At 42.5% G+C, this 27,332-nt stretch overlaps 1 protein-coding gene across 1 annotated transcript in view; it reads left to right on the top strand.

Moving 5' to 3' along the window:
• Positions 1 to 27,332, top strand: part of TBXAS1 (thromboxane A synthase 1) — a gene marked incomplete at both ends in the record, with an annotated part of 228,805 nt that overhangs the window by 159,386 nt on the left and 42,087 nt on the right. The window contains one exon of the mRNA XM_084262817.1: positions 3,092 to 3,406. Within this exon, the coding sequence (XP_084118943.1) occupies positions 3,092 to 3,406 (315 nt within the window). The remainder of the gene's footprint in view (positions 1 to 3,091; positions 3,407 to 27,332) is intronic.

The following is a 27,332-nucleotide window of genomic DNA, read 5'->3' as shown; positions in this document are numbered from 1 at the left end:
CTATTGCCACTGTTAGGGTTTTTTTGAGTCAGAGTGATTTTTTCCATCCTGGTGGTGCGGAAGAAAAATATGTTTCATTATGACTGGTTATAACCCTGGAAATCTTTTCTCTCGCTTGGGTTGATGATGATTTTTTATGTTGCATTCTATACTGATGCCTAAAGTGAAGTAGAATGAACCATAAGGAAGAGAAGCTTTGCTAAAATATAGCTGCTTCTACCGTGTAGAATTATCTTGAAAAAAGGCTTGCATCTTTCTAATTTTATGCTATTTTTCCCCTCACTATTATTCAAGTAGTTTTTACAGATTAATGTTGTTTTTGTAAGGATTTATTCCACAGCCACTGCTCTTAGCAACCCCTGCTCACCTGTGAACGAATTCCATGGCACAGATAAGGTATCTTGTTGTTTCTTCATAGGGTGACCTTATAAACAGATTCTGCAACAAGACAAGCTTTTAAATTCCTAACCAAATGTATTATGTGGGTAATAAAAAGAGCTCCTCAAAATGGCCACAGAGGCATTTCAGAGCACATTCTTGGGAATATTCACTCGTGCTAGCATTCATTAAGTTTGCTTTCAGAAAAAAATCCTCATGAATGAAATTTTATTCACTAGTCATTAGGATTATTACTTTACTATCACAGGAATAACCAGATGCTTTGTATAAGGCCAGGACCTGATTTTGTCTAAGGCTGGAGAAACATCTTACAGGGTCTCCAGAGAGTGTATTGTCTAAATATAAGACCAGACTCAGCTAACAGCTCCTGACTGGGAACTGCAGACCCACAGAGAGAGATGGGTTTGTTTACAAGAAAATTCACAGCTAGAGAAGGATGAATGCAGCACCATGCCAAATGTTGTATCATTTAACTAGAGTATGTTATATTGCTACAACTCCACTGTGTAGGAATGTAATTATACATTTTGATGTCATAAAGGTGACGATGACTAGTCTTAAGAAATGAAAGGAAATATTACTACAGATGCAGTTCTTTACTGTCCTGAACTGATTTATCCACATACCAGTGAACACACTGGAACTGGACTGTTTGGAGGAGTTTTATTATAATTATGTTATTTTAAAAATGGCCTAAACCAAATATAAGTACCAGGAAAAAACCCTGAAGCACAGGCTGTGCCAAAGAGTTGGACTCTGACTTGTGCAGTACAGGGATGCCCAGAATGTGAATAAAGCCCTTCCTGGAAAAGTTTTTTAGAGATTTTTGGCTATGCACAGCATTGTTTCCTCCTATTTAGAGAAACATAAAGGAGCAGAAGTATGCTTTCATGCTGGAGGAGGATGACTGTGGCAGGGTAGCTACAACTTTTGGCTTGCTGTATTAGAAAAGAGAGACCAAGGCAGCATGGCCAATTTGAATATGGAAATTGTGCCCAAGTCTAGGCACAAGGAAGATTTTCTGAGCTGGAGCTCATTTGTTGAGGACAACATTTACAATGTTGCTTTGTGGCCTTTTATTTACTGGGGAAAAAGCACGTTTCCCATGCCTTGGAGGTATTGCAGCCTGAGTGGCCAACTTGTGGAGTCCTTCAGCGTGCAGTAACTTGCACTGGCTACTATCTGGAGCATTGATTCCTGGTTGTACCCATCTGTAAGGTACACTGTGGTCATGGGTACAAGGTGCATAATGTACCCATGCAAAATGAAAAGGTTCTGTGGGGTAGAGGGAAGGATCTGTTAGAGACATCGTGCTAATCCCTTGTATTACAAAAACCTCAAAATAACCATTCCTCTCTGCCTGAAGATTGGTCAGAACAGTTTGTTGGCAGCAGAGCTAAGCACAGGACACTATTTCTCCTCTTTTGTTGTCTCTCTGCTCTCTTTTTTTCATGTCATGTAAAAAAACATCTGAGTAACTCCTTTGACATTTATAATGAATTAGTCCTTCCTCACTCTTATCTGGTTTGCCCATCCTTTTCTCTGGCTTTTCCATTTTCTGCTTTATCTCTCAATCATCACATCCAAGAAATCATTCAAACGATTTCTTTTAACAGATAAATGCAGCTTTATGGCATTTATTTTCTTTTGAAGAAAGACTTGGTCCTTTCTTTTGTCCATCCTACTGCACAAGTTGTCATCTTCTAGCACTGCAGTCACTCCTAGGTCCTCGAGCTATCATGTATTCTGTTGGTATTTGAGGAATTGAAAATCAATCACATAGCCTTATGGCTTAGGTTCAGCACAATTCTATTATGCCCACTCCCAAAAGTCAATTCAAACCTTTTGGGTTATATTTCAAAGCCTAATCAAGCTTGCTGTTCAGACTGGTTTGGAGTCAACTCACTCTTGTCCATAGGTCTGTTTATTAGAGTTTTTCTGTCAGAAACTAGCGTGAAAGAAAGCAGTTTTCATAACAGTAGAATCATCTAGTGGGAATTTTGCAAAGTCAAAGCACCCAAACAGGGTTTATGGTAGAGGAATGCTTACTGTTGTAATGTGTTTCTGCAAATACGTTTAAAAAAATAAGAATGCTGTATTCATACAAGTGTTCATAACTTACTTTCTCATAAAAAGATACACTAGTTTACTGAGATCAGTTTTTAGTTTCCTGAGATCTATTTTTAGACTGGAACAGAAATTATTGTAGATGCAACCGTAAACCTAGACGGTGACTTTCATGCACTGGGCCATGTGAACATATGAGGCCTCCAAGCAGATAAGCCAACTTCTCCAAGCATGAGTTGAGCCACCTCTGGTTGGCATGTGCACATGGGACTGTGCATTGGCTATGTCAGACCCCTTCCAGCAAGTGCCAAGAACTCATCCTCAGGAAGAGTGAAGTGCTGTATGGAGCTGTCCATTAGCAATGTTATGTGAAAGTATGTACCTGTTATGTACTGGGGGAAGATCATTCTCATCCCACTGGAATGAAAGCAGTGACTGGCTCTTAGTGATGGCATTTCCAGCTGTGGCGTAGAAGTCTCCTTATTCAGTGAAAGGCTGGTGACCATTCTATTGGAGCCAAGTGAGCAGTGTAAATAAGAAGCAGCTCTCTCCTTCCATCTCCCATGGGTAAAGGCATTGCTCTGTGACCCATTCTTTACGCTTCTTCTCATCCTGTATTCTGCAGAGGCGCAGAGACTTTCTTCAGTGGATGCTTGACTCCCGCAACTCAGCTGACTCCCTGGCAGCCGGGTGTTCTGATGTGATCAGCCCATCTGCCTCTTCCAGACAGAACGAGGAGCCTCTTGCTGGCAGGCACCCATCTAAAAAGGTTCAGAAGATGTTAACAGACGATGAGATAGCTGGCCAAGCTTTCCTGTTCCTGATCGCTGGGTACCAGACCACCACTAGCACACTGTCCTTTGCTACATACTTGCTGGCCACCAATCCAGAGTGCCAGGAGAAAGTGCTTCAGGAGGTTAATGAGTTCTCAGCAAAACACGTGAGTACAATGTGCTGGTGTGAAACTTCATGTGGGGAGCAATGCAATGTGAATGTCATCGTGCCACTGTGGCAGCAGCATGAGCCCTGTTTGTCTCAGTCATATATGCATGCATCAACATTTTATTAAGGTCTTCAGCCAAAAATTAATCTATATTGTTTACAGTTTAGTGGAAACTGTTAAATAGCGTCACTTTACAGCAACTAAAGAGATGGCCCAGAAACTTTATGTCATAGTGAAAGCTTAACCTTTACAAAATATTTTATGTTATTGAAATAAAGCAGCTGTTGCCAGACTCTAAAACTACACATTTCTATTTTTTTCCTCATGTCCAGAGACTTTTATTGCTTTTGTGGTCAATTTTATTTACTGGTCTTTGTAAGGACATAAACAGTGTTCTTACATAAACCTTGATGTTTTAATTTTTTTTTCCTTCAGCAGCAGAATATATGTGTATGATTCAAAAAAAAAATCACAATATGTAATTCTCTTATACTGCACTCGAATTACTTCTCCTTCACTATCTGTATTTACTAAGAGCATTTATGATTCCTGGATAACCACTGACAACATTTTATATATCTAGCAGACCATGCAGCAGCCATTCTTCCACCTTACACTCTCTGCACAAGTTGTTAGTTCCAAGAATTCAGATTGAGGGTCTCTTTGTGAACGCTTTTATAATGGATCATGAGGCTAGCAGGAATAAAATGACAGCAGGCATGGCTGTCTTGCAGGATTTTAGCTGCTGGATTTGCATGCTGAAATCCTTAACTATACAATTTTGGGAGTTTCCTACTTTTTATGCATTCTATGCTCTGCGTTGCACTTACAGAACAAGAAAAGAGTTGTATAATTTTCTGCTTTGCTGGTAATAGAAAATTCTCGACTGTGCAGACGTATGCCCATTCAGAAGCTACCATTTCCCTTTCTGACTGCGCAAACACAAAAGCCAGGATTCGTGTACACAGAAAATGTTGTCTTTTGTCTTGCATGACAAGGTTCAGAGCGTGGTGGTTCTTCATCTAACATTGCTTTTGCTCTGAGGGTGCAGAGGGATGACAGCAGTGGAGGTTAGGACTGTACAGTCTGATCCAAAGAGCTTTTTCTGGGTGCATGCTTCATACCTCTGGCGTGAGTTAGCTCAATACAATGAAATCATTGATGTCTCATGTTCTAACTTACAGGGTTTAGGTTATATTCCTAGGTGATGAGCTCTGCAACACTCTAGATGGGGCGTGTTTACTTGTTTTGTTCAAATACAGCAGACCTAAACTCACCCTCGTGTCCGGTTACTCCAACTGACACCCTTAAGGCCTGCAAAGATAGGAAGTTGCAACTGGGCCTGGAGTATGTCCTGTTTACCAGTTCATACTGGTGGCAAAGCTGCACGTAGAAACCCCTGTTGTGCAGCCCCTGGGGAAACACGGTTCATCTCCTTGCCAGTTCCTGAAAACTGAAAGCCTAGAGAAGCCAAAGGGAAATTGCTGGGAGGGGTATCTGATATGATAGCTACGTGATGTCATTCATATCTGTCTGTAAATGGCTATATGAATTAATAAACGTTTCCATGTAAGTGCATAGAGTAAGGGCTGACTGCTTGCAGTCAGCTCTGATCATTGCAGGGGAGGTAGACTAGATGACCTTTAAAGGTCCCTTCCAACCCAAATTATTCTATGATTAATTGGCCAATCGCTTACAGACATTTCACACAGGGAGACCATGTATATGGCTACCTTTGCATTAACAAGTAGCAGGCACAGATTTGTTGTCTATGGCAGTGGGTATTGAGGATTGTTGTGTGCACACTGTACACACCTCTGGAGTTTATTTTGGATGAGCTTGAGTCTGGCCCTGTGTATCATGTTCTCTTTAGCAGTTGGACCAATCTTCTGGTTTTGTTCCGGTTAAAGGAGCCCGTGCTGTGCACTTGCACTGGTTCGCACTATCGTCTCCAAGAGACCTGCATGTTAGTGTGCTCCTGATCCAAGCTAAAGAAATAAGTGGACCCTATGCTGTATATGGTCTGAGCTGTCACTTGCTATTAGTAGTATTTCAATATTAATCCAATTCAGACGTGTACTGCTGGACTCTCTTGGTTTTCTAACGGAGTATTTTGCTACTATTCCACCTTTTGCAGTATCTAGGAGAGGTTGTGGAAATAGGGACACTTGTGTTGGAAAAGTTAAAACTTGGAGTAGAACGGTGGCACTTAAATTGAACAAGTGATTTTTCGCAAGTTGGCACATAACACAGTCTGTGTGGTGCATCTACCCACCAACTGGTGGCCTCATCCAAACCATGCTGTCCTATGTCACGTATTGCACAGAAGTACCTTTCTAATCACTTCCCCATACTTTACTAGTTTTCCAGTTTAGCTTTAGATGATGCATATGTGTCTGTATGGCCAAGGAGAAGAGGGAGAGAAGGATAACTATTCATCTGCTGTCCTTGATACCAGGAAATTCATAGATCTAATCTGTGCAGCCCCATCTTTCTAATGATGTCCAGTTTCAAACAGTTCATGCTTTGAGGAGGGAGCAATGCACTGCTGAAGGAGACCATCCCAGAATAAGGAAAAGGCAGCAGCAGTTCAGTCCTCTTAATGACTGTAATTAACTACTTTTAGCCTAGAAAATAAGACCTATGCAGACCGTTTGCAAGTTACAGGAGCAGAAGCTATTTTAAACCTGGGAATATACACTATGTTTGGCTGTCATGCAAGGGAAGAGGAAGGGAGGGGGCACAGCAGCTACAGGCTCACGGTTATCATGCCAGTTGCTAAAGGAATTTGATTAGGTTATTGCTTGAGCTCAGCACATCAGGCTTTGCTTTTGTCAAGGTGCTTTGCAATTTTCAGGAAGAGCTTTAGAAGGCCAAAATGTGGAGAATGGTATAGTCAGGTTCTCTTGACGGAGTGGAAGACTGTTTTGATTTGTGCATATGCAAGTGTTAAACACAGCACCCTCTTTAGCCAAATTTATACTCAGGTAATTATTACTACAAAATGCTCTCCACCACATCCCCCTTCCTTCCTCCAACCATTTCAGTTGCCTCATGCAACGTGTTTTACTGCCCTAATCTGTGGTGTAGAGCTGTGGTCTGATTTTACAGCAGCTGCTGTGTATCATCCCAGAGATGGCTGTACTTCGCTGGTGAGCGGGGTGATTTATGTCCAGAGAGAACTAGTTTATTCACTCATTTACTAAAGTTTATAAAGAACATTTGAGAGCCATCTGAGAAAATGTGCTATAAATGACAGGCCCAGTTCCAGTTTTTCTGGCACTCCAGTCAAAAACTCAAAGGAGAATGACCTTGCGATAGCCAGTAAGGAGAGTGAGGTGGGTCTGTCTGTGTGTACAGCAGTGTTTTGGCGGCTCTGGTGGTTGTACTTGAGGATGCCCCTGAGTTTGCTCTGATCTTCAGCTGTCTTGCTTGCACAGGGGGTTACCTTAGCAGAGTGGGACAGCATGAAGGGGAAGCACGAACCCAGGACAATCATGAAGACAAAATACACCAAATGAAAAGAGAATTAAGTATGAGTTAGCAAAGGCAGGGCACCTACATCTTGCACATGTATAAAAGAACATTACTTTCTGTAGAGACCACAGGCCTGTTTCCAGGACAGCAGAGAGGGGTCAGGTCTTGGAAGGTTGTACACTGGCACAACGTGTTTGGGATTAGTACAAGTACAATGATATGTGCCAGTTGAGAAGCTAGCCTGCTATATACCAGTAAAAGAGGACAGGGGAAAAAAAAGGTTGCTATTTCAAGGCCAGATTATTTTTGCAGGGTTTGTGGCTAACCATCCCTAAACTGTTAGTGGCTACACAGTTGTGAAGGAGATGTTTTTATCCACATTAACCAGCTGAAAAGGAATACACCCAAGGTCTTCACCTTCTCCACTTCAGTTAAAAACACTTTGCAGAGTTGTTAAAGAGCCCTTCAGAAACTGTTTTTTTACTTGTGACTGATTATTTAATTGTAAAACCCAGCTACTTCTTATGTATTTGTGTGTGTGCTTAGCAAAAGCTTAGCAAGCTTGCAGCACACATTGGTTCTGAGCAGATGGACACTTGCTTCTGAGCCCCACTGCGCTCTGAGCTGCTCAGTGCTTAGGGCGTGAAAAATTGCTGCATGTTCCATGCTGGGGATTCCCTTAATACGAGGTCTCTCTTCCTTACCTTTCTTCCAATTTTAGTATTTAAATGTCTGTGTCTCTCCCTCCTTCCTGTCTCCTTCCTCTCAAGCCTGAGTCATTCATAATTTATTTTTTTGTCTTTTACTGGACTACACAATTTTAGACAGGGAGAGTAGTGGCACAAAATTGATTGCAAAGACATAGGTGATCGAGTTAACTTCTCATAAGAAGTTATTTGTTGCCCTTAGGTGAAATGTGGTAAGTTGCTATGAATGTGCTCCTGGTGTGTTGCAAAGTAAATATAGCAGGTTCAACCACAGAAATGGGGTCATTTTCTTGAGGGAGGGAAAGCAAGTATACTTTGGAGCAGACAAGGAGGGCAAAAGAGGTGTAAGAATGAACTGCTCTCCCTCCATTTAATAAAGAAATGCATACTTGAAGGTGCCAAGCATAGAGAAGTCTGGAGGAAGGAGCACCCTGAATTCTAATCTCAGCTTCAGGAATAATTTACTGCACATTCTCAGTAATAGACAACCGTGTCTTGCATTAATAAATGAGAAGGCTTGGTACTTAAAAGTTTTGGTTTTTAGCTTGTATCTACATAAAACTCTCATTACTTAAAGTGCCACAAGAAGAAGATGCATTAAGGTCCTAGTGCTGGTTGCAGAACCTGAGATGTGTGGCTGCACTGTACTAGCTGTCAGGGGTCTGGGGAAGGACTGAGTAGCAGTTCACTCCTCCAAACATCTAGGAGTACTTTCAGGACCCCTGGCAAAGGTGAAGCATAGGAGTCAGGAGTACTAAATAAAAGTAAATAGATGAAAGGGCAGCCATTACTGTAAAACGTTCATTGGAGACTTTTAGACCAACTGTGTTTTCCATTCTATTTTTAAAAAGCCATGTGCAGCTCTTATTTATCGCTGCTTGATATGATACTTAGAACCATTGGTGTGGAAAGTAAAGAGCAGCAGGATAAGCCCCAGCATGTCCAACCAGTTTCCTACCCACACAAAGCACTAGCGTAACTACTCACTGCTGGTGTGACTTACCAACATTTTCACCACTGGCTATGGCCCATCAAGTTTAAAGAAACTTCAAAATCCTGCCTTACTCTCTCATTATTTAAATGGAGATTTGGAGTTTTTTCTTTAATGGAAAGAAAACCTCCTGCTCTCAGAAATATTGGCTTTGCTATTGCTCTAGGGCCCAGGAATATTTTCAGTATGTCTAATAGAAAATTTTGACCAGACTGTTTCTGTTGTATTCCTTCATGTCAATAATATTGAATGACACCAGCCCAAAGTCATGGCAATCCATAGTTTCATTTATGAAAAGGTACCATTTAATTCCATTTTAAATGCTGTGTGTTGGTCAGTTGTGAATGGGCTGGGCTGAACTGGATTCACACATAAGCTCCTCTCTTACGATTTATGACTTTGGTGCCGTAATTTATCAAACGTACTGGGTGTGGCAGTTGTTCACCTGGGGTAGCTTGGTTTGCCATCAATGACTTGACTGGAGTCAGTTATTTTACACTGCCTTATGATTCTGTTCTTTGCATCAAAGAGCTCCTTCACTAACATCGCTGCAGTCTAACGGAGGTGTCTTATTGTAAAGAGATTTTGCCATTTCAAAATTTCCCCTTCCCATGAAACTCCCAGAGAGTGGTGAGAGGTAGGACCAGTTTTATGGTGTCTCTAAGTCTGATAGAATACTTGAGATTTTTAAGCTGTTTATGCAGAGAATCTCCTTGGTAGCACAAACTGCTTTCTCTGAGCATTAGTGAAAATGAGAAGTGAAAGTCAGAGAGACGGCACTGTCAGGGAATTACCACAACAATTTGCATGAGTTTGGTGCCTTTCATGCAGTATCTCAAGGCACTATGCTCTTAGAAGCTTGCAACTACAGAGACTAAGCTTCACTAAGCAAATATTGCTGACGGTGGAGGCTTGCATTTATCAAGGCAGACTGAATTGTAAATAGTTTGCAGAAAAAAGTCCACAGAAGAGAGTTTCTGTTACACGTGCACACACATACACACACAAAGCATACAAACCCAGTAAGCACGAGCCATATTGTATGGTGTTTCTGTTTATCCTTTTGAAGGAAATGACCCTCTTTGGTTCCTTATTTATTTAAGCTGATATTGCAGAGCCTCATGTTATTCACAAGTATCAGCTGTCAGCAATCAGTTTTGTTGTTAGCAAAGAAAAAGATGGTTTTAAGGGTGTAGAGGCCGAATGTTGTCAGGGTGTGTTTCTGCAGTTCTTCATACAATTGCTGTCTCTGAAATTGGTTAATTATCTTTGTCTTGTTGTACCCTGTACATACAGGTTGAAGACGGTTAAGTTAGGAGAAGATAATAAACTCCTCCCTGCATTTACCCCTTCTCTTAGTATCTGCAATCTACTGATTTGAATGTGAGTTTTGTACTCAAGGGACCCAAAGTCACTTTTCGTGGGCAGAGGTTGTTTTGTTTCCTAACTCTTTGGTTCACTCAAGAACCTCTGAGATTTGGTGCTTAGGTCCATTTACCAAATCTGTTGTGTCTCTACTGTATAAGGAGAGGTAGCCTGAGCAAACTCTTGATCCCAAGCCTGCCTTGTTTGCCCACTTGCCTGTTCCTACACTCAAACACTGAGGGAAATCACTTAGTGGGGACAGCTTGGGTTCAGTTACCTCATCGTGCAAGCCATAGTAGGTATCCCTTTGCATAGCTTGCCTCCTGTCCCAGGCACTCTCATACTGCCAGACTAAAAAGTTGTCCAGGGCGGGCGGGGGTGTTTTTGGAAGATTCCCAATGCTTGCTCCAGCTTTAGGGAAGCTGTGGTTTGTAGACAACCACAGTCACCCTTCAGCAGAAGTATGGGCAAGCAGGAAGAGCGTGGCCAGCCAGGAGCCATGTGAGGGCAATTCTTTTTGCTTACCATGTATTTGTAGTCCTTACACTGTTATCTACAGATCTCTGCTCTCCACAGGTACCTCTTAAAGAGATAAGCACTACCTGGGGACTGAGGTTATTTATAATATGGAAAGAGTTGAGTTGGTCAGATGGTAAGTCAGGGTGTCTTTTAGAAATATTTTTGCTTTGTGTTTTTGAAGTCTACTGTTAGCTTATGGGAACAAAGTCAGTGTTGTAATCCCCACTAGTATCTTCAAAGAAGGGGTATTGTCCCCTTTCCTGAACTTGTACAAGAACCCCACCAAAAAAGACAACCTGGGTATGAAAAAACTTATTTCTTTCCTGGGGAAATCCTTTTGACAGCCGGGAAGTATTGATTCTATGTGGCTTGGAATGAGGTGTTGTTAAGGTGATCAATGTGCTCATACTTCAAGGAATTTTTTATTGTTGTTGACATTGCAGGGTTCATTTTCCTCACTTCACCAAATTAAAAAAAAAAATCTGCAAAAAAAACCCAAGAACCCACAAACCCACACACAAAACCCCCAACTTTTATTTTTCCATTTCTTCAGTTCAAGCTTATCAGTCTCTTGCCCGTAAAGACTAATTTATCTTTTGCTTGCAATGTCACATGTTGCTCAGGGACTCTGCTTTATTGCTATTCTTGAGCAAAACTGAGGCTCGGGTAATGTATGCTAGACAGATACTCATTTTCACCCCTGCATTTTCCTGGTATTTTGCCATCCTCATAATAATTGACCCACTGTCACTGCTACGAGGTTCATGTTAAAAGAATAAATTTTTCTAGTGACATGAAACATTTAATAGTGAAGATCTTAATAATATAGTACTTTAAATGCGATTAGACGGTTTTGTTTAAAGAGGAAATAAAGAGAAGGATGCATCTTTCCTGACTTTCTAGTCCTCCCCCTCCCACCCTCCTTCTCAAGCTTTTATGAAGGAAAGAGCATATTTGCTTTTAATCTAAGGAAAAATACCACTGCTGAGTAAGAAACCAGTTACAGTTTTCTTCAGGATTTGCATCCCAATGGTGCTCCTGTGTACCAATCTGGACACTATATGCCAGTCAACATACTTCCCACAGGGACAGAAAACTGATTGCATAACAATATCGATGTTTAGTCAGTGCTAATTACCAGTATCAGTTATTTTTTTAGCTACAGGTAGGAATCATCATTTGCATGTCAGAGCACAGTCCCAGGTAGAACTGGCAGATCAAATTTTGCACAGGGCAGTTGAGCCTTGCTGAAGTGAACAAAGAGATAAGCTCAAAGGACAGTGAACAGCAACACCCCCCTAGACCACTTTGGGAGCGACATGGTCTCACCAGTCCTGCCAGAGGAAGAGAGGTATACATGCTGTGGCTGCCCAGGAATGGGGACGCCCTTCAGGAGTGTAAGTGCCTGATCTTTAATGGCAGTCTGTCCAGCACTCAGGAGGCTCAAGTCCAGAAAGGTGTGTATATATATATATATATACATAAAAATAAATTAATATATATATATGATTTCTTTTTCATGGGACTTAGGCACCAAAAGGCACATAATGTATGTGCTGCTGAACTGTAAATACCTGGCAATGAAAGGGAGGACAGCCAGCCAGGGGCACACCTCGGATGCAAGAAATTAGAGAAACCAAGCCATCTGGCCCTGCAAGAACTCACAGATGAGCGAGGGTGGCCTTGGACATCTGTGTCAGGACCCTGTACCATGTCTCAGCATTAGCAGCCAATCGATTTAATCAGGTGGGAACTTGTCTCCTGGGGAATATTAAACACTAAACTAAATAAAGAAGCATTTCAAGCTCTGTGTTAGTTAACATCCCTTTGCAATGAGATCCTACCATGTCCCCAGTGTAACAGGTAGATTTTTCAGGATGTGAATATCTTATTCCAGCCCTTGCGTCATCTCCACTGAACTGAGAGTTTAGACATCCTGAGATGCCTTCAAGACTCAGGGATAAAATCTTGCTTTAATAGAACTTTCCCTGGTCAGACCAATAGCGACTTTTGAGATTTGTGAGAACAAATACCGCTTTCTTGGTAAGGACTTTTCATGGGCAGAGGAAGACGGAGGGGATGGTATTGGGGAACAGACCATAAACCAAAACCAACAGACGAGTCGCGTGTGCGCACGCGTATGCCATCGTGTGAGGGGGAGAATGAATCATGGCTGAAGAAGAGAAGGTCTTTTCATCTGAAAGTTCAGCACGGATTCCTGAATTGCACATATTATATGCATAAGGTGCGAAAGCTGAGCTGAGGAGAACACGTGCCTAATTTGTTAAGAAACAGCAAATCCCCAGCAGCAACCAAGTTGAAATTAAACTTGTATCCAACATATTCATAGCTTAAAAATGATCTTAGCTTGTATGAATGTGAGGTCAAAATGGAATTTTTCCTCCAGGTATGTACATAAATTAGGTAGCATTAATAGGAAGTAACCAGTCCATTTATTTGTCAATAAGCATTCAAAGTGAAGGCTGAATGAGCCTGTGCCAGAAGGAATGGAAACTAGTTTGCATTTCATGATTATGTAAAGCAGTTCTTGGTAGAATGAACTTCTTGTGACCTCCTCCACCCCACCCCCCGCCTTTTTCTTTCCCCTTCTCTGCCACGCTGGCAGCACATATGTATTTAACTAATTTCCATATCTAACAATGTGTCTGTGTATTTTTTTTTTAATCAGCATGAGATGGCTTTGTATTGTTTGTCCCGCTTCATCTTTTGCTTCTCTTTCAATATGGAAAGAAAGAAAGGGAAAAAGTGGTATTTCTGGGTGTGCCCTTGCTCTAGAAAAGTAGTTGTCTTCCAGTGTTTCCTTACTAACACAGATAGCAAGACTGGTACAGAGGGAGTAGTCTGGAAAGCACAAAGAAGTGCAAGGAATTAATGCAGTTGAAAGACTCTTCCTTTTCACACCAGTTAAGATTTTACGCTCTCAGAGAAGTGGATGATACCAATTTTTTCACTAGTTTTGCCAAAGAATTTGCTGCCTGGTTTTCAAAAGAGAGGTTGCGAGTCTTCTCCAAAATCAAATCCTTTAAAGCAACCAAAAAGCTTGTACCTCGGTGTAATTAGTCTTGTTTTGAACACTTTGTTCAGTGACCCAAAATGCTTTCTATGGAAGTGGGCTGGTCAGAAGTGGAATGTCACCACTGTAGCAACTGCATTCAGGGCCTCGGTCTGGGGACACTGAGAGCTTCTATCCATTAGAAATGCTGGTAGCTTGTATGGACTGGACTGTTGGTTTCTGGCCAACACTGTGTGGATAAATAGGTGTTTGAATGAAGACTCATTTGATAACTGGTACCAAATTCAGCAGTTTCCTTAGTCAGGTCTCAGATGTAATGAGATAGAAAACTCAGTTACTTTCTCAGTCCTAGGAATTATCCTTCCTGGCTGCCATGTTGTTCAAGCAGAAGAAATCCATTCTTTGGTACTGTTGACCCAATGCTTTCTGCCTGTATAAAATCTGCGCTTTCAGAATTTGACAGAATATTCATATTATATGTGAAACATTTTGATTTTACATGCATCTTAAACAAAAATTGAATTTCAAAAAAGTTTCTGTTAATAAGTGGGAGAAAAAAATACAGTACTTTGTTTATTTGTGCTCAGGTCAAAAGAAGGATTGTATTAGAAAAGATTTTGACCTTCTGATGCAATAGAAAATTTGAATAAGCTTTAATATGTTTCTGAATACTCCTCGTTTCACTTCAGATTTAAAGAAGAAAATTGAGAAGAACGGGAAAAAGTTCTGAACAGTGGGAAATTATGTGCAGCCCCTTTCTGCTGCTGTTGATCTAAATGAAGGAACACGGAAGTAACAAGATGTCAGAAAGTCATTGTGTTGTGAGCTGGAACAAAACACTTTTAAGAGCTCTTGCTTTTTGGAATTTGTTTTCAAGATGCATCAAGTTCATATGCACTCATGATACGATATGGAGAAGATTTTGTGCAGTCAGGAGTGAAGATTTAATAGCGTGATAAGTAAAGAATCTTACAGATAATTTCAAGGTGTTAATCTAACCTTGCTGTGCCTTTAATCTTTTGGCGTTCTAGAGAATGTAAAAAACAATAGCTGACTGCTTTAATATCATAGAGTAGTCATGGAGAAAAATTTCTTCCAGCAGAGCAGCTTTTAAATAAATTATTACTTTTTTTTTCTCCATGATGGGGAAAACTAACTGTGAGATGGATTTAAAGGGAAGTGAATTTACTAAGTGTCCTGCATCTTTCTCTCTCGCTAATTAGTAACAGTCAAACGCTCTTGTTCTGCAGACAGTGACTACAAAGAAAAGGATAAAGAACTTGGGAAAGACTCTAGTGCCGAAATAATTAGGCAATTTATCATTTAAGGTAATTGGACTTGTGCAAAGCAGCATTATTTACCACAGGTTTCCATTTCTTCGAACTGGGTGTGAAAAATACGGCTGCATTGATTGGGAAATGCTCTTAGTGCTTTTTCCAATATGCATTGTGCCAGGGACATTCAGTTCAAAGTGTGGTGTTCCTCCCAGTGATTTCTTTTCCCTCAGTGATCTTCAGAAGCAGCCTTCAGCTTCTAAAACCTCAAACCAAAATTAGATTAAAGTGCCCAATATGGGGTCAGAAATGGGAGGGAAAGAGAGAGGGGTTTCCACCAGGGAATTTTCACTTAACAAATGAAAGCCTTTGCTTTGTTTCAAAGGAAAAATTGCCAAGTGGAGGCACATCTTAATCACATCGGTAGCCAGCTGAGATGTTTATGCTAATTTCCAAAGGTATGTAAGTATAGGAATCAGGGGGTCCGAGACTCCTGCCTCTGTGATGTGAAAAACACGAGCATTTAAGCACCACCGACAGATAGCTCTGATGTTGTTTTGGCATAAGGGGAGGTGGGGGAGTAGTCACGAGGGGTTTACCTGAATTTCACTCCACAATTTGCCAGCAGTATGAATGCCCCTTCACCCAAAGGGGAGTTTTTCCATTGGTTTTCCAAGGAAGAGGGCTCAGCTAGCCCTCTGCGGTTTGTCAAACTCTAGCACTCTCACAGCTCTGTCTTGTTGCTCTCCACTCTTGAAGATTATGTCTTCACAAGCAGCTTTGTATGTGACGGATGCTCCAGATTTATCCAAAATCCCTGGATTTCGCCACCTGAGTCTCTGGTACCTGGTGACCCCAGGGCTGACTTTCTGCCAGACCCGCTGGGTGACCCAGGATGCCACATCCTGCTCCAGCATATGTGGTTTTGCGGTGCCGTTGGGTACTTTATGGTGCTGGCACCCCAGTGCTCTGATACGTGTCCCCAGACTTTGGGGCAAGGTAATCAAGTAGTGGGAGAAATCGTTATTTAAAAATGATCTTGCTCTACTTGCCTGGTAGAAACCAGGCAGCGAAGATCCCCGCTGGGAGGAGAAGTGTTGGGGGGGAAGAAGGTGATGTTTAAAAGCATTTTACTCCCTGCCTGTGAGAAATTCACAAATACACACCTCCGGGCTGTCAGAGGTGGGTGCCGCAGGAATGCTTTTAAGTGGCACAGCTTGACACCGGTTGCATCTGTGTCTTCAGAGTGTGTCACAGGTTGTGGGGATTCTCCCCCAACGGCTTATTTTTTTAGAAGGTTTGTACATGTTTGATACCTCCTTTAATAAGAAAGTCATGACTACCAGCAATTTCCTATGGAGATACGAGGAACAAGCAGTAGATTATTACCTAAAATACTGCCTGTCACCTGAGCAGGCTCAGTGTGAGATAAGTGCACAATTTGGATGCAAACTGGGAGTGCACCATCCCTTGCCAAAGGAGCGTGTGAGCTCCGGTACTGAAAGGCATACATACCTCTGTGGGTGTGGACATGTTGTCAACTGAGAAAGATTCCAACATTTGACAGGTTTTATGGCTGTATCATCATTTGTTGGCTGTTTAGACTGGTTACCTGTGTTGAGCAGAGCAGCCAGATAAAATTTCAGGGCCTTTGGGTTGTTTGTCTTAGATCTAAGATCCAAATATCTCTGGAGTGACCCCACTTATGTACAAGGAAGGTGCAAACTCTGTCCAGCCCAGTGGGAACCAAGCAGCTGGACCTGGCTCCTGGACTTAGAGCTCCATGGAGCAGTATGGATGGTGGCAGTCCCTTGCCAAGCTGGGTTTGACGTACTTCTGAGATCATGCCTGGTGCTTCCTTGATTCCTTCTTTGTTTTCCTTTCCTGATCCTTTTCCTTCTTTCCTGAACACATGGATCTGTGCAGAGAACTACTGGGATAAACCATTCTGCCCACGGATGCCTTGCACAAAGCCTTGCTTGGCATGTTACATCGCAACTTTGCACAGGGGCTGTAATCCTCCTTACTTAATTCTCCAGTGGAGATTCTCTCTCTCTTACATTTATCTAGAGAGATAAGTGGTTGCTTTACCTACAGGTTTCAACAGTACTTAACCCAACCAGTGACTGTCAGGCAAATGACTTCCTTTCCTTTAGATCTGGTACCCCGCCACTTCAGCACAGCAGACTTCTGCCAGTGGAAGCAAGGCACCGTATCTTTTCTAAATATTTTAGGTTATTTTAGCACTTTTCATATAATAACACCCAAATGATACATAAATACTAACCGCTAAATATGCCTACAAGGCTTGTAAAATTAATGATTATGTTATTTCAGGGTGAAGCACGGAGAATTTAAAAGTTTTGGCATGGGAAATAAAGAGCTCATCAGGCAGCATTCGCATGTTCTGGTTAAGCTATATTCCACAAGGAATCCTTTGTAAAAATCATCTGGTGTGTTTCCCTGTGGATTTAAATGAAAATACAGTGATTTTCATCAGACTTCCGAATCAACTGAAGTCAGTAGGTCTACTGGTGTGCACAAATTAAAGGATGTGCATGCATCACCCTGTGCAAGGACAGAAATGCAAACAGTTTTCACCAGTGTTTTGAGCAGTCCTTACAAAGCATGGTCCTTTCCATTCTGCAGGAGGAAAAAAAGAGGTCTTATTAAGTCCTAGATTTTAAATTTAGGAGTTTGTTACCATGCAGTCTAAGCTTGTGTACAACCAAGGGCATAGGACTCCACTGAATTAATTCTATTTAAATTAGTATATCCATTTTTTTAAAAAAACCCCAAACACCCCACCTCCCAGTTGTTTTAATTAGATAGTGTAAAATGGCTTTCCTGACTTTGAAAATGAAGGATCCCAAGAAGAACAAGCGAAACAAAATGCTTTAGTGATCTTCTTAATTATCCTTTTTCTACTGTTGCTTGTTTTTCTGTTCTAGAAATATTGCACAAAACTGCCTTTAGCATGTTGGCTGTACAGGATTGTGGAACCTTCCACCTTTTGTGTTAATTAAACATATAAATCCCACAAACTGTATCCAGACCAAGAGCCTGATGCTCAGTTTACATTTACGCCCTCTTTCACCACCCCTGTAATGGGAACGGACTGTTAACGTGTGTGTATATCATCCTCATGCTTTACCTACAGCAGTATGATCATCACTTTGTTCTTGCATGATGCTACCTTGTTCACATAGAAACAAGTGCTTGCAACTATGGCAAGTCCTGTTTATACTGCCATAGTAGGACCTTGGTGCAGCTGAGAATGATGCTGCAAAGACACATCTCTTGCTGTCACGGTATTTCAAGGAAAGAAGTGATACTTGTCTTGCTGACAAAGAGCATGAAGCACACCAGTAAACCAGAAAACAGTAAGGGAAAAGAAAGACAAAACCCAGCACACTCCATTAAGTTTTCCTTCTTTATTAGTGGGGAGAACCTGAATGTTCTTACTGTGCTGTGTACTGACTTTGATAGAAGTGTAGCCCATGCCAAATAACAATTTGCTTATAAAAGTTAAGATGGAGTGGAGACAGTTGGTTTATGCTTTTTTGTTCACACCACTTTTATATTCTCTGTTGGACTGAGGTGGGAACCTTGATACAGGAATGCACATAGTTTGACTACATTTTGGATTTTACAGGATATTAAATTCAGCTTGTAGAGCAGTGATGTAGAGATGCCTGTCATTTAGGAAATCCAGAAAGACTTGACCCAAAGCCTCAGGAGGGTGTTTTGGTTCAGATCCTGAGATCTATGGGGGAAGAACTGTTCATGAAGGCATGTAGCAATTAAGAGAAGGGGTAATGGGTTTAGACTCAAAAGGGGAGATTTAGGTTGGATTTTAGGAAAAGGTTCTTCAATATGAGGGTGGTGGATCACTGGAAGAGGTTGCTCAGGGATGTAGTGGAGGCCCCATCCCTGGAGACATTCAAGGTCGGGCTTCATGGGGCTCTGAGTGACCTGATCTAGTAAAGATGTCCCTGCTTACTGCAGGGGGTTTGACTAGATGGCCTCTAAAGGTCCCTTCCAACCTAACACATTCTATGATTCTATGATCAGTACTGTGCTTTTATAATTAAGAGGCTGCTGTTGCTGGGCTCGGGGTTACTGTTGTACACCCAGGCCCAGAGGACCAGCTGCTCTGCTATAAATTGGGGCTGGCTCTGAGGGGGAGTGAGATGCACAGTAAACACGCAGAGTAGCAGTAAATGACAAGAGGATATGATATGTAACATTAACCAGGCTCAGTGTTTGCTTAGGTTGTGGAATGGTCTTTTAAATCAATCTTTTATTATCAGTGGAGCCTTAGCAGTGTGCTTAAATGGAGAACAATGCAAGGGCACACAGTCTTGGTGCAAAGTGAACATCCTGATTTCTCTCCTAGCTCTGACTTTACAAGAAAAAACATAGATAGATCCAGGTCATCACAGTCAGAACTTTTTCCATGAAATGAAGCTCTCGTTCCCATCCCTGCCATATGGATTCATCTCACCACATCCTGCATAAACTGGGCTGGGAATGTCATGGAAAGAATCCTCCTGCTTCTGCCCTATCTGGCAACAGTGAATGTACCACTGTTTTGTTTAATCACTTCCCATAATTAATTATCCTTCTCCTAAATAAAGATTAGTTTGTTTCCATTTCCAATTTATTGCCCTCAGATTCCCCTGAATTTCTGTCATTCTTGGACTGCTGCACAGAAGACTCTTTGCATTAGAAACGTATTTTCTCCTTGTTGTGCGACAATAATTGTAAACTACAGTAATATCACTTGTCAGAGTTTTCTAACTGTAAGCTCCTAAAATTATTTCCTTTTTTTTGGGGGGGTGGGGGGAGGGAAGGGGGAAGGGAGGGTGGTTCCTGTACTGTGTGTGCCAGTTTTCAGAGGTACACCTATAGGTTTTTAACATCCTTTGGAAAATATGGATATTATAATTGGATGGAGTAGTCTAAAAGCAGTCTCTACCAGTGTGAAGAAGTCTTACCAAGCTTAACTCACTGACCTGGTCTCGCTGGGTGAGCCGTTGGTTCAAGTGTTGTAGTTGTTTAAGTGTTTCTAAGAGTCATTAGCTCTTTTTGTCAGTGTGTTATTTTCCTGGTTTTATAGTTCTATAAATTCAGTAAGGGAAATTATATGGAAAGTTTTGTCACAAGCTGAGGGTTTTGGGGTTTGTTTTGTAGGAAAACAATGTTACCACATCTCTTAACTCCTGGGTCAGAACTAATTGCTGGAATGGTTGCCTGGAACTGAACTCTGGATACTGTCTTCTGTATTTTTAGCATTTCAGATAAGGAAGCAATAATTTCGTCCCACTAACACTTGGACTTTGCAGCGGAAGGTGGTAGCCACGAGACACTTGCTGTGCACGGGCAGATATGCAAAGTCTAAGCAGTACATCAGCAAACACTACCAGCTGCTATGTGAATCTATATGTATCTAAATATATGTACATGTATAAATCCTTCAGCACGGGGCTATGCTATGGGATGGTAATTACGAATCAGGTCATTCTTGATAGTAGATTATTTTTTTTTAAAGGAGGATTTTCTTTTCCAAGTCAGCGATGGAGAGAAAGGGTTCAATTTTAATGTGTTAGCCGAAGGGTGCATCCCTTCAGTGGTGCAGTATGCCTCAGCTCCCGGTCCAGCTCCGTGTTACTGCCAGTGATGCAGTAATCAAACCAAGCTATAGGACTTTTGCAGTCCAAAAATTAAGAGGTTAGAGGCAAACAGAGAATCAAATAAGCTCAGGAGGTTTCTCCACTGTGCTAAGAGATACTAGACTAAGTGCTGGACCATTTGGTGAATGCAGGAGACACTAACTGGAGCTGTTTGGATTTGCTGCAGGAGGGAAAGGTGTAGGAAATGGATTTACACTGTTCTTCAGAGCGAGGCAGGAAGTGGATCTCCAAGTTAAAAATCCAGCAGGGCCTGTGGATGTATTCTGTATGGGTTTGGAGTAGGCAGAAGCAGAGCCGCCAAAGGAGATGTAATGCACAGTTAAACCCGCAGCACTCTTAGGACTGGACAATCACTAGTTAAAGCTAGTTAATTATTTAAGAAAAAAATTATGAAGTATAAAATATTCAAACCGCCTGTGCCTGATGCGTGCCATTGCCACAAAGGCACACACACCTGGCTTTTAAATTCTTGCCTGTTTGTTAGATTTTTTTTTAAAAATAAAGATATTTTAGTAGTAATCATGGAATAATATTATTTGTGAAACATTAATAATAAACAAAACGTGGCAGTAGGGGAGGAACTTTGCTATTTGTCTCTTACAGAAGGGGATATGCCTGTTTTCCTTAAAATGAAAATAATTTACAACATTTCTTAGCTCTCTTGGAAATGAATAACTTGCTAAGTGTTGTGATAATTGTGCAGAGAACCCGTTACGGTAACAGAGTGTAGCTACAAACTGACTGGGAAATTGGTGCCTTGAGTCTGAAATTACATGTTGCAGTTACCAGGCGTCATTTCAGATTAGCTGTACCTGTCTCGTGGGCAGCTCATCGGGAGCCGCGCTGGTGAGTCAGAGAGACCTACCATTTTCCTCTCTTCAGAGCTGGCCTGGAGTAGAGGGCTTAACTTAGAAACAAAGACAAAAAATTAAAATCAGGCTCTGCTGAGCTGCTGAGCCCACAGACAGGGTCTGCCAGAGAAGCAGTTTGTTGGAAATCTTGGGGGAAAAAAACCCCACAACCTACCACAAAACCCCACCTCCTGCGAAAGCTTGGAGATGGTGAGATGGTGTGAGGCAGCTTACGTACCCCGTGACAACTCTCGAGTACCTGGCACTCGCCTGAACTTGCTGTCGACATCTGTACACCTGCTCTTAGCAGGCAGAAGGCAACATTTCTCCGACTGTATCTAAAAATGGCATTTCTCACAAAAAAAAAAAAAAAGGCTGTTAGTCGCAGTATCTTTGCCAAACTCCATTTACATGTTGGCTGTTTAAAGACCCATCTGCAGCGTCGATCGCCTGACACCGGTTCACTTCCTGTCCTACATTGCTGAAAAATCCCCGTGCACAAAATGCTGGCGCCACAGCTTTTCATCAAACCCATGACCTTCTCCTTCCCCACATCTGCTCTGTGCGCTCCCAGCCCACCTTCCTGTTCCTGCCCTTCTGGGTCTCCACGACAGAGCAGGGCTAGGTGAGGCCTGGCCACGCAGACATCAAAGCTGGCACCTTCCAGCTTCTCTGCTTGCAACGCCATATTTGTTGCGATATTAAATCCTAACCCTTAATCCAGGGACTGTTGTGGGGGTTGCATGAGTAGTTTGAGTCACCTTGGGAAGCAGGACTATCTGGAAGTGGAAGCACACATTTTGAAGGTGCACTGAGATCCTTCAGGGTTTAAGTTTTATAAATGACAGATATTATAAACCCTGACTGCCTGATGGCAGGCACCAGAGTGGAACATTTTGTCATCAGTGCTTATTATCTCAAGATTCTTAATTAGTTTCATTGATAATTTTGTCGCACTTGAATGTTTCGAATGATTAAATATTTCAGTGCTCGTTTGGTGGAACATCTCTCCGTTGTGCAGCAGCAGGACGTCCTACCAAGCTCCAGGTGGTGGGTGGAGAAGCTACATTCACTCTGCCTTTTGCAGTCCCCAGTGGGAGCTGCTCTCTGCATGCTGAGGTTGGGTCTCATCCTGGCCAGTTGCAGAACACTGAGGTTGCCTGATTTAGGAGCACCAGAGGGGGGAATGATGAAAAAGCCTAGTTTTCCCTCTCAGCTTTGAACGCAATATTTTTCCTCCACTGTCTAGTCCACCATTCAGGTGTCCCAGCTGAATGCACAGGAGTCAGTTGCCCAGTTCCTGCAGAGAAAGATATTTCAGCTAGATGGGTTTTCCAGATGTAAAGAATTATACCTGGAGGAGGCTGCCTGCAGTTTTCCTTCCCTCTCCTTCACGCTTGTGCTGAGGGCAGAGGGTTCCCATGACATGGCTGCAGATCAGTGAGTCTCCCATTTTGCATTTAATGCCCACGTCTTCAACTCCTGCCCACCGTCCTGGCTGGGGTGAGAGGTACCTGCATCATCTGCTGGGGCTTGTGCCATGGCTGCAAACCCCAGTTTTCAACCTTTGAAACACTAACAGTGGTTCACATCCAAGCTAAAACCTGTTCTGAGCCACAAGGATTTTCACCTCAGCACATGGCATGTCTAGTTTATGTAAAAGAAAGAAAAAAATAATAGCAACACCCTTAGAATTGCCACCTCTCATAACTATTTACTTAAACTGCAGGCCTGAATGCTGAATGTCTGCTGTAAATTGATGGTATAAATTCCCTGTTTGCTTCAGCAAAGAATTTGGCTTTGTGCCTTGAGAAGAGAATGTTTTAAACCTATGGTTAGGAGATGCAGCACATTCATATCATTGCTTTAATCTGATTACTTTTTTCCTCCTCTTTTTTTTTTTTTTTAAGACCAAGTTGTGGGGGTTTTTTCAGAGCCCTGTTCCTTGAATGTTCCCTATAGGTGGAATGTAATTAAACTCCACTGGCATCTCCCCCTGCTGGGATTTAGACTAGGGACAGATCTTTAGGAAACATAAAACAAATACTGTGAAAAAAAGGAACCTTGTTAGAAGAGTTGCCAGAGAATCTGCTCTGCTCCATTTACAAGCTGATAGTTTTGAAAATCTGCCCTTTCTCCTTTTGTGAATTGGTTCCTAGAAATTGTTAATTAATCATTTAAACACCGGTGGTGGAGGGGGGAACCCACAAATCTGTCGCAGCGCTCTCTCTGCTCACGGGCTGAGAGTTCAGATGTTGAGAAGCAGTTTCTGCCTCAAACTCTGACTTGTGCTTAAAATAATTTGTTGGGGAAGGTACCACCCTGGCGATGCTGAGAGAGAGAAGACTCTGACAGCAATGGCAAGTGTGGAACATGCTTGAACCCTCAGCGTACTGTTGTGACCGTGACCCGTCTGCTGGAAATCCCCCATCATGAGGACGTGGGGCAGCTTTTTCTTGGGTCAGGGCAGAGACAGGTACCCTCCACATGGCCCCACAAGCACAGACAGCCTTGTGCTACTCCTGTCTGTGAGGGGCTGCTCCCTCACAGCTCCTGTGAGGCTACTCCCACGCTTCACCTCAGCTACCTCCAGCTGCAAAATAATAAAACGAGACCTGCCTCTCAGTTTTGGGGGTATAAATACAGAATTACCTTCTCAGCTCAGGTGGTTACTCTGCTGGAACTGGGACGAGAATTTCTCCCCAGATATTGCTTGACTAATGGCTATCAAAGGCAAAAATGAACTGATAATAGTTTGGGATCAGCTCCTAGTGAGCTAGTATCTATATTGCAAAAAAACCTCCTGTACCATAACTGGGATTACCTTTGATGGGCCTCCTGCCTTGGGATTTAAGATGTTCTCACTGGAATCAGGAAAAGACCCAATGATGGGAATGACATATTCCTCACCTGCCTGATGCAAGACTGCTTCTGCTTTTCTATGTACTGTTGCAACAGTGAAAGGAGAGTCCTTATTTCTTGGTTGGCAAAGCCCGTCGCTGTGGACGGTGGGGCAGAGTGCTCCGTTGTGCTGCTCTCCTCGCAGGGACTTCAGTTGCTGAGACCCAAGGCGGGTACAACCCTCCCTTGGTTGGAAAGTCAGTTGTCTTGTAATAATCCTTTGTTAGGCAGGGGAAGGAGAAGCACTATCAAGAGATTGTTTGAAATCCGGTTGGGAAAGAGCAAACAGTGTGCAATGCAAGGGCTAGGAACGTTCACAGCTTGCAGTCCAGCCAGAAGCACATTTTGGTGGCTTATGTATTTACCCTACTAATTTCCTTCTCTTCTGCCATCTCTTTATCTATGCCAATTGCTTTAGTGTCTGGCTGCTGGGCACCAAGGTGACTACCATATTGCTGTAGTGTAAACGGAGTACAGGTCACTGCAAAGTCCTCACTCCCTCCCTTCTCCATTCCATTATCTATCCTCTCTCCCAGGATCTGTAATTCCCTCTTGCTCTCCTTTGTGTTGTTGGTCTCACCATGGTCCCTTGTCCATGAGGCTCTGCAGTGCTCCCTGTTTGCTGAGGGAGCTTTACATCAGTCGCATGTGGCGTCAGAGCCACCATATAGAAAGCGGCTGTTCCTGTTAAGTACTTCAGAGGCCACGAATCATTTACAAAAATAAGTACCCAAGTTCAGTATAGAAAAACAATCCAGTCTGTGCATCTGTTCACTGCTATTAGGAGTATTAGTTTTCAAGAGCAATCCATTATTCTGTGAAGTACCTTACTTTGTTAGACAAACAAGAAACCCCACACTTTTAATCTCCTCAAGCTTTTAATGGCATCACAGGATGCAGGTACTTGAGATACTGATACCTACAGCAGAGGGTTGAAATGGCCTTAGTTTCTCCTTACCATTGGCCTGAAACCAGCAGAAAACGGAGCTGTGCCATTTTCAGAGGATTTTGCCAGCAAGGACGTTTTTTGTAAGCACATCAGGTGCATGCACTTGGGCAATAAAGGCTAGAGAGGAGAGAGAGGTCTGTGCTTTGAGCGCTCTGAATTCTATATCCCTATATTAAATTCAAAATAGCAGTCTGAAAGCGTGCCTTCATCAGCAGACACTGCTGAAGGGGGGAGTAATGGTGGACTGGGAATTAACTGAGGTCCCATCACCTTGTAGATGCAGTGTTTTCGGGGGTCTGGGGAGGCTTTGGCATCAGCTGCTAAAGTACTGCAGGAGAAAGAGCAGTGGCAAGCTAGGGACCAGGCTGCTCACCTCTCTCTGCAGCCAGAGATAAATTGCTGCAGCAAAATTGTTGAGTGGTGTCTTGTAAAAAGAACAGAGGAGGTGTGCTGGGGGATGAGGGAGGCGAGCTGATTTTTGGGGCTATCTGGAGCAGAGTTTGTTCAGAAAGTTCTGACATGTTCCAGGCTCAGCAAAAATATGAAATGGGGATGAGGAGGCTCACCCACAGCCGGATACATTGTTATATTATAATTGTATTATAACTAGCTATACTTTATGAGTTGTTTGTTTCTTCATGCTTGTGTACACGCTGTTTGTGTATGGCGTAGAGATGTTTCTGTGCACTCAAAGTGGCGGAGCTAGCGTTGGCTGCCACACTTTCGCATCTTCTCTAATGATCACTGTAAATTCGCCTCTTCCCTTTTTGAACTACGCAGCCAGTGCTGTAATAAAATGCTCTTTGTGAAGAGAATATTGAAGAGAAGAAGGAGAAAATAGAGGGCATGGGTGTGCTTAATAAAAAAAGATTCTCTGCACTATCGCAGGTGCAGTTGATGCTGTTTAGAGCAGTCACTCATCTCGCTCCAAATAAATAGTAATGACTGTTTCCTGTGACTGTGCTGTGAATCATATTCAGTCCATGCAGGGGAGTAGAAAATAAAGCTGCATGCAATCCACACGAGATGATGGCTCTTGTAATATTCAGCAGTTGGGCCTGGTTAGAAGCGTTTCATTATCTCAGAATTAAGAGAGAGCTTCCTGCTGTCGCAAAAGCTTGTTTATTCTTCTGCCTTCCCTCCCCCTCCCGCCATTCTTCTTCTTTAACATATATCCCCTCGCCCTTTCTCTTGTCTCTGAAATGTTGGCTTAATCTTTTTGAGCAGAACTGCAAGGTCAAATTAGGGACAGTGGCTCTGGAAGTGCATTAGTAGTTTATTGCATGTTTTTGGCTTAATAGGGGGGCGCCTGAATTTTCTTTTATCTTTTGCCCTCTTGCTTCTTTTCTTAGCTTAGACTCAAAATTTATCAGGAAGAAGCAGCAGAAGCTGAACTTCTTTCCCATTTCTCAGTGAACTTCAGAGCTTTCATCTCGATCCTTGGGTTGGTCTGAAGTTAATCAGCGTGAGTCTTCCAGTTGTTGCCACGTTAAGTCAAGACACAGACGCTGCTATTAAACATCTGCTCTGTGGATGCAGATTTGTGCATAAGCTGGATGTTGGAGATCAGCTAGCAAATGGATGGTAAAACCAGTCAGATTCCCTCCTTGACTGTAGTCCTGAGACAGAGCTTTAAGGAAGAAGCCAAGAGCCAGAGCCTGTTTTTCTGTCTGCAGAGTGGTGGTGTGAGGTGAGTGAGACCCTGTGAGGCTTATGTTGAACCCACATCACAGGCTCCCTTTTTAGTTGGTGGGGATGGGCATATGTGGAGGGAAGTGTGTCACTGTTTTAAGGTCTAAATGATTCCCCTGAAGACTTTTCTTTCCCTGTGGGCTAGGAAAAAAAGAGACCTAAGGTAGCGGTGTTTCTACCATAGGTGCCAAAATAAGGTCTGGTGAAGCTGCATGTGCCTTGATGGTTCAGAAGCTGCAGAGGATGATGCACACAAAAGTTTCCAAGCCCTTTGTATGTCCTGTTTAGAACAAGCATGGATAACATTCCTACGTGCTGTGCTTTCTCATGTGAGGATTGCTGGGGAGTCCCACTTGCGTGTCAGTCACAGTCAGAAGTAGTACACAGCTGGAAAGCTGAAGGACTGCCTCAAGCAGGTGTGATTCAGGAAGCATCTCAAGAAGAGCTCTGACTCAGGTTTCCACAAC

The sequence above is a fragment of the Gallinula chloropus genome, assembly GCF_964237585.1.
Source record: "Gallinula chloropus genome assembly, chromosome: 1".
Lineage (NCBI taxonomy): Eukaryota > Metazoa > Chordata > Aves > Gruiformes > Rallidae > Gallinula > Gallinula chloropus.
Note: the sequence above shows the minus strand (reverse complement) of the source record. Positions and strands in the feature narration are given on the sequence as shown.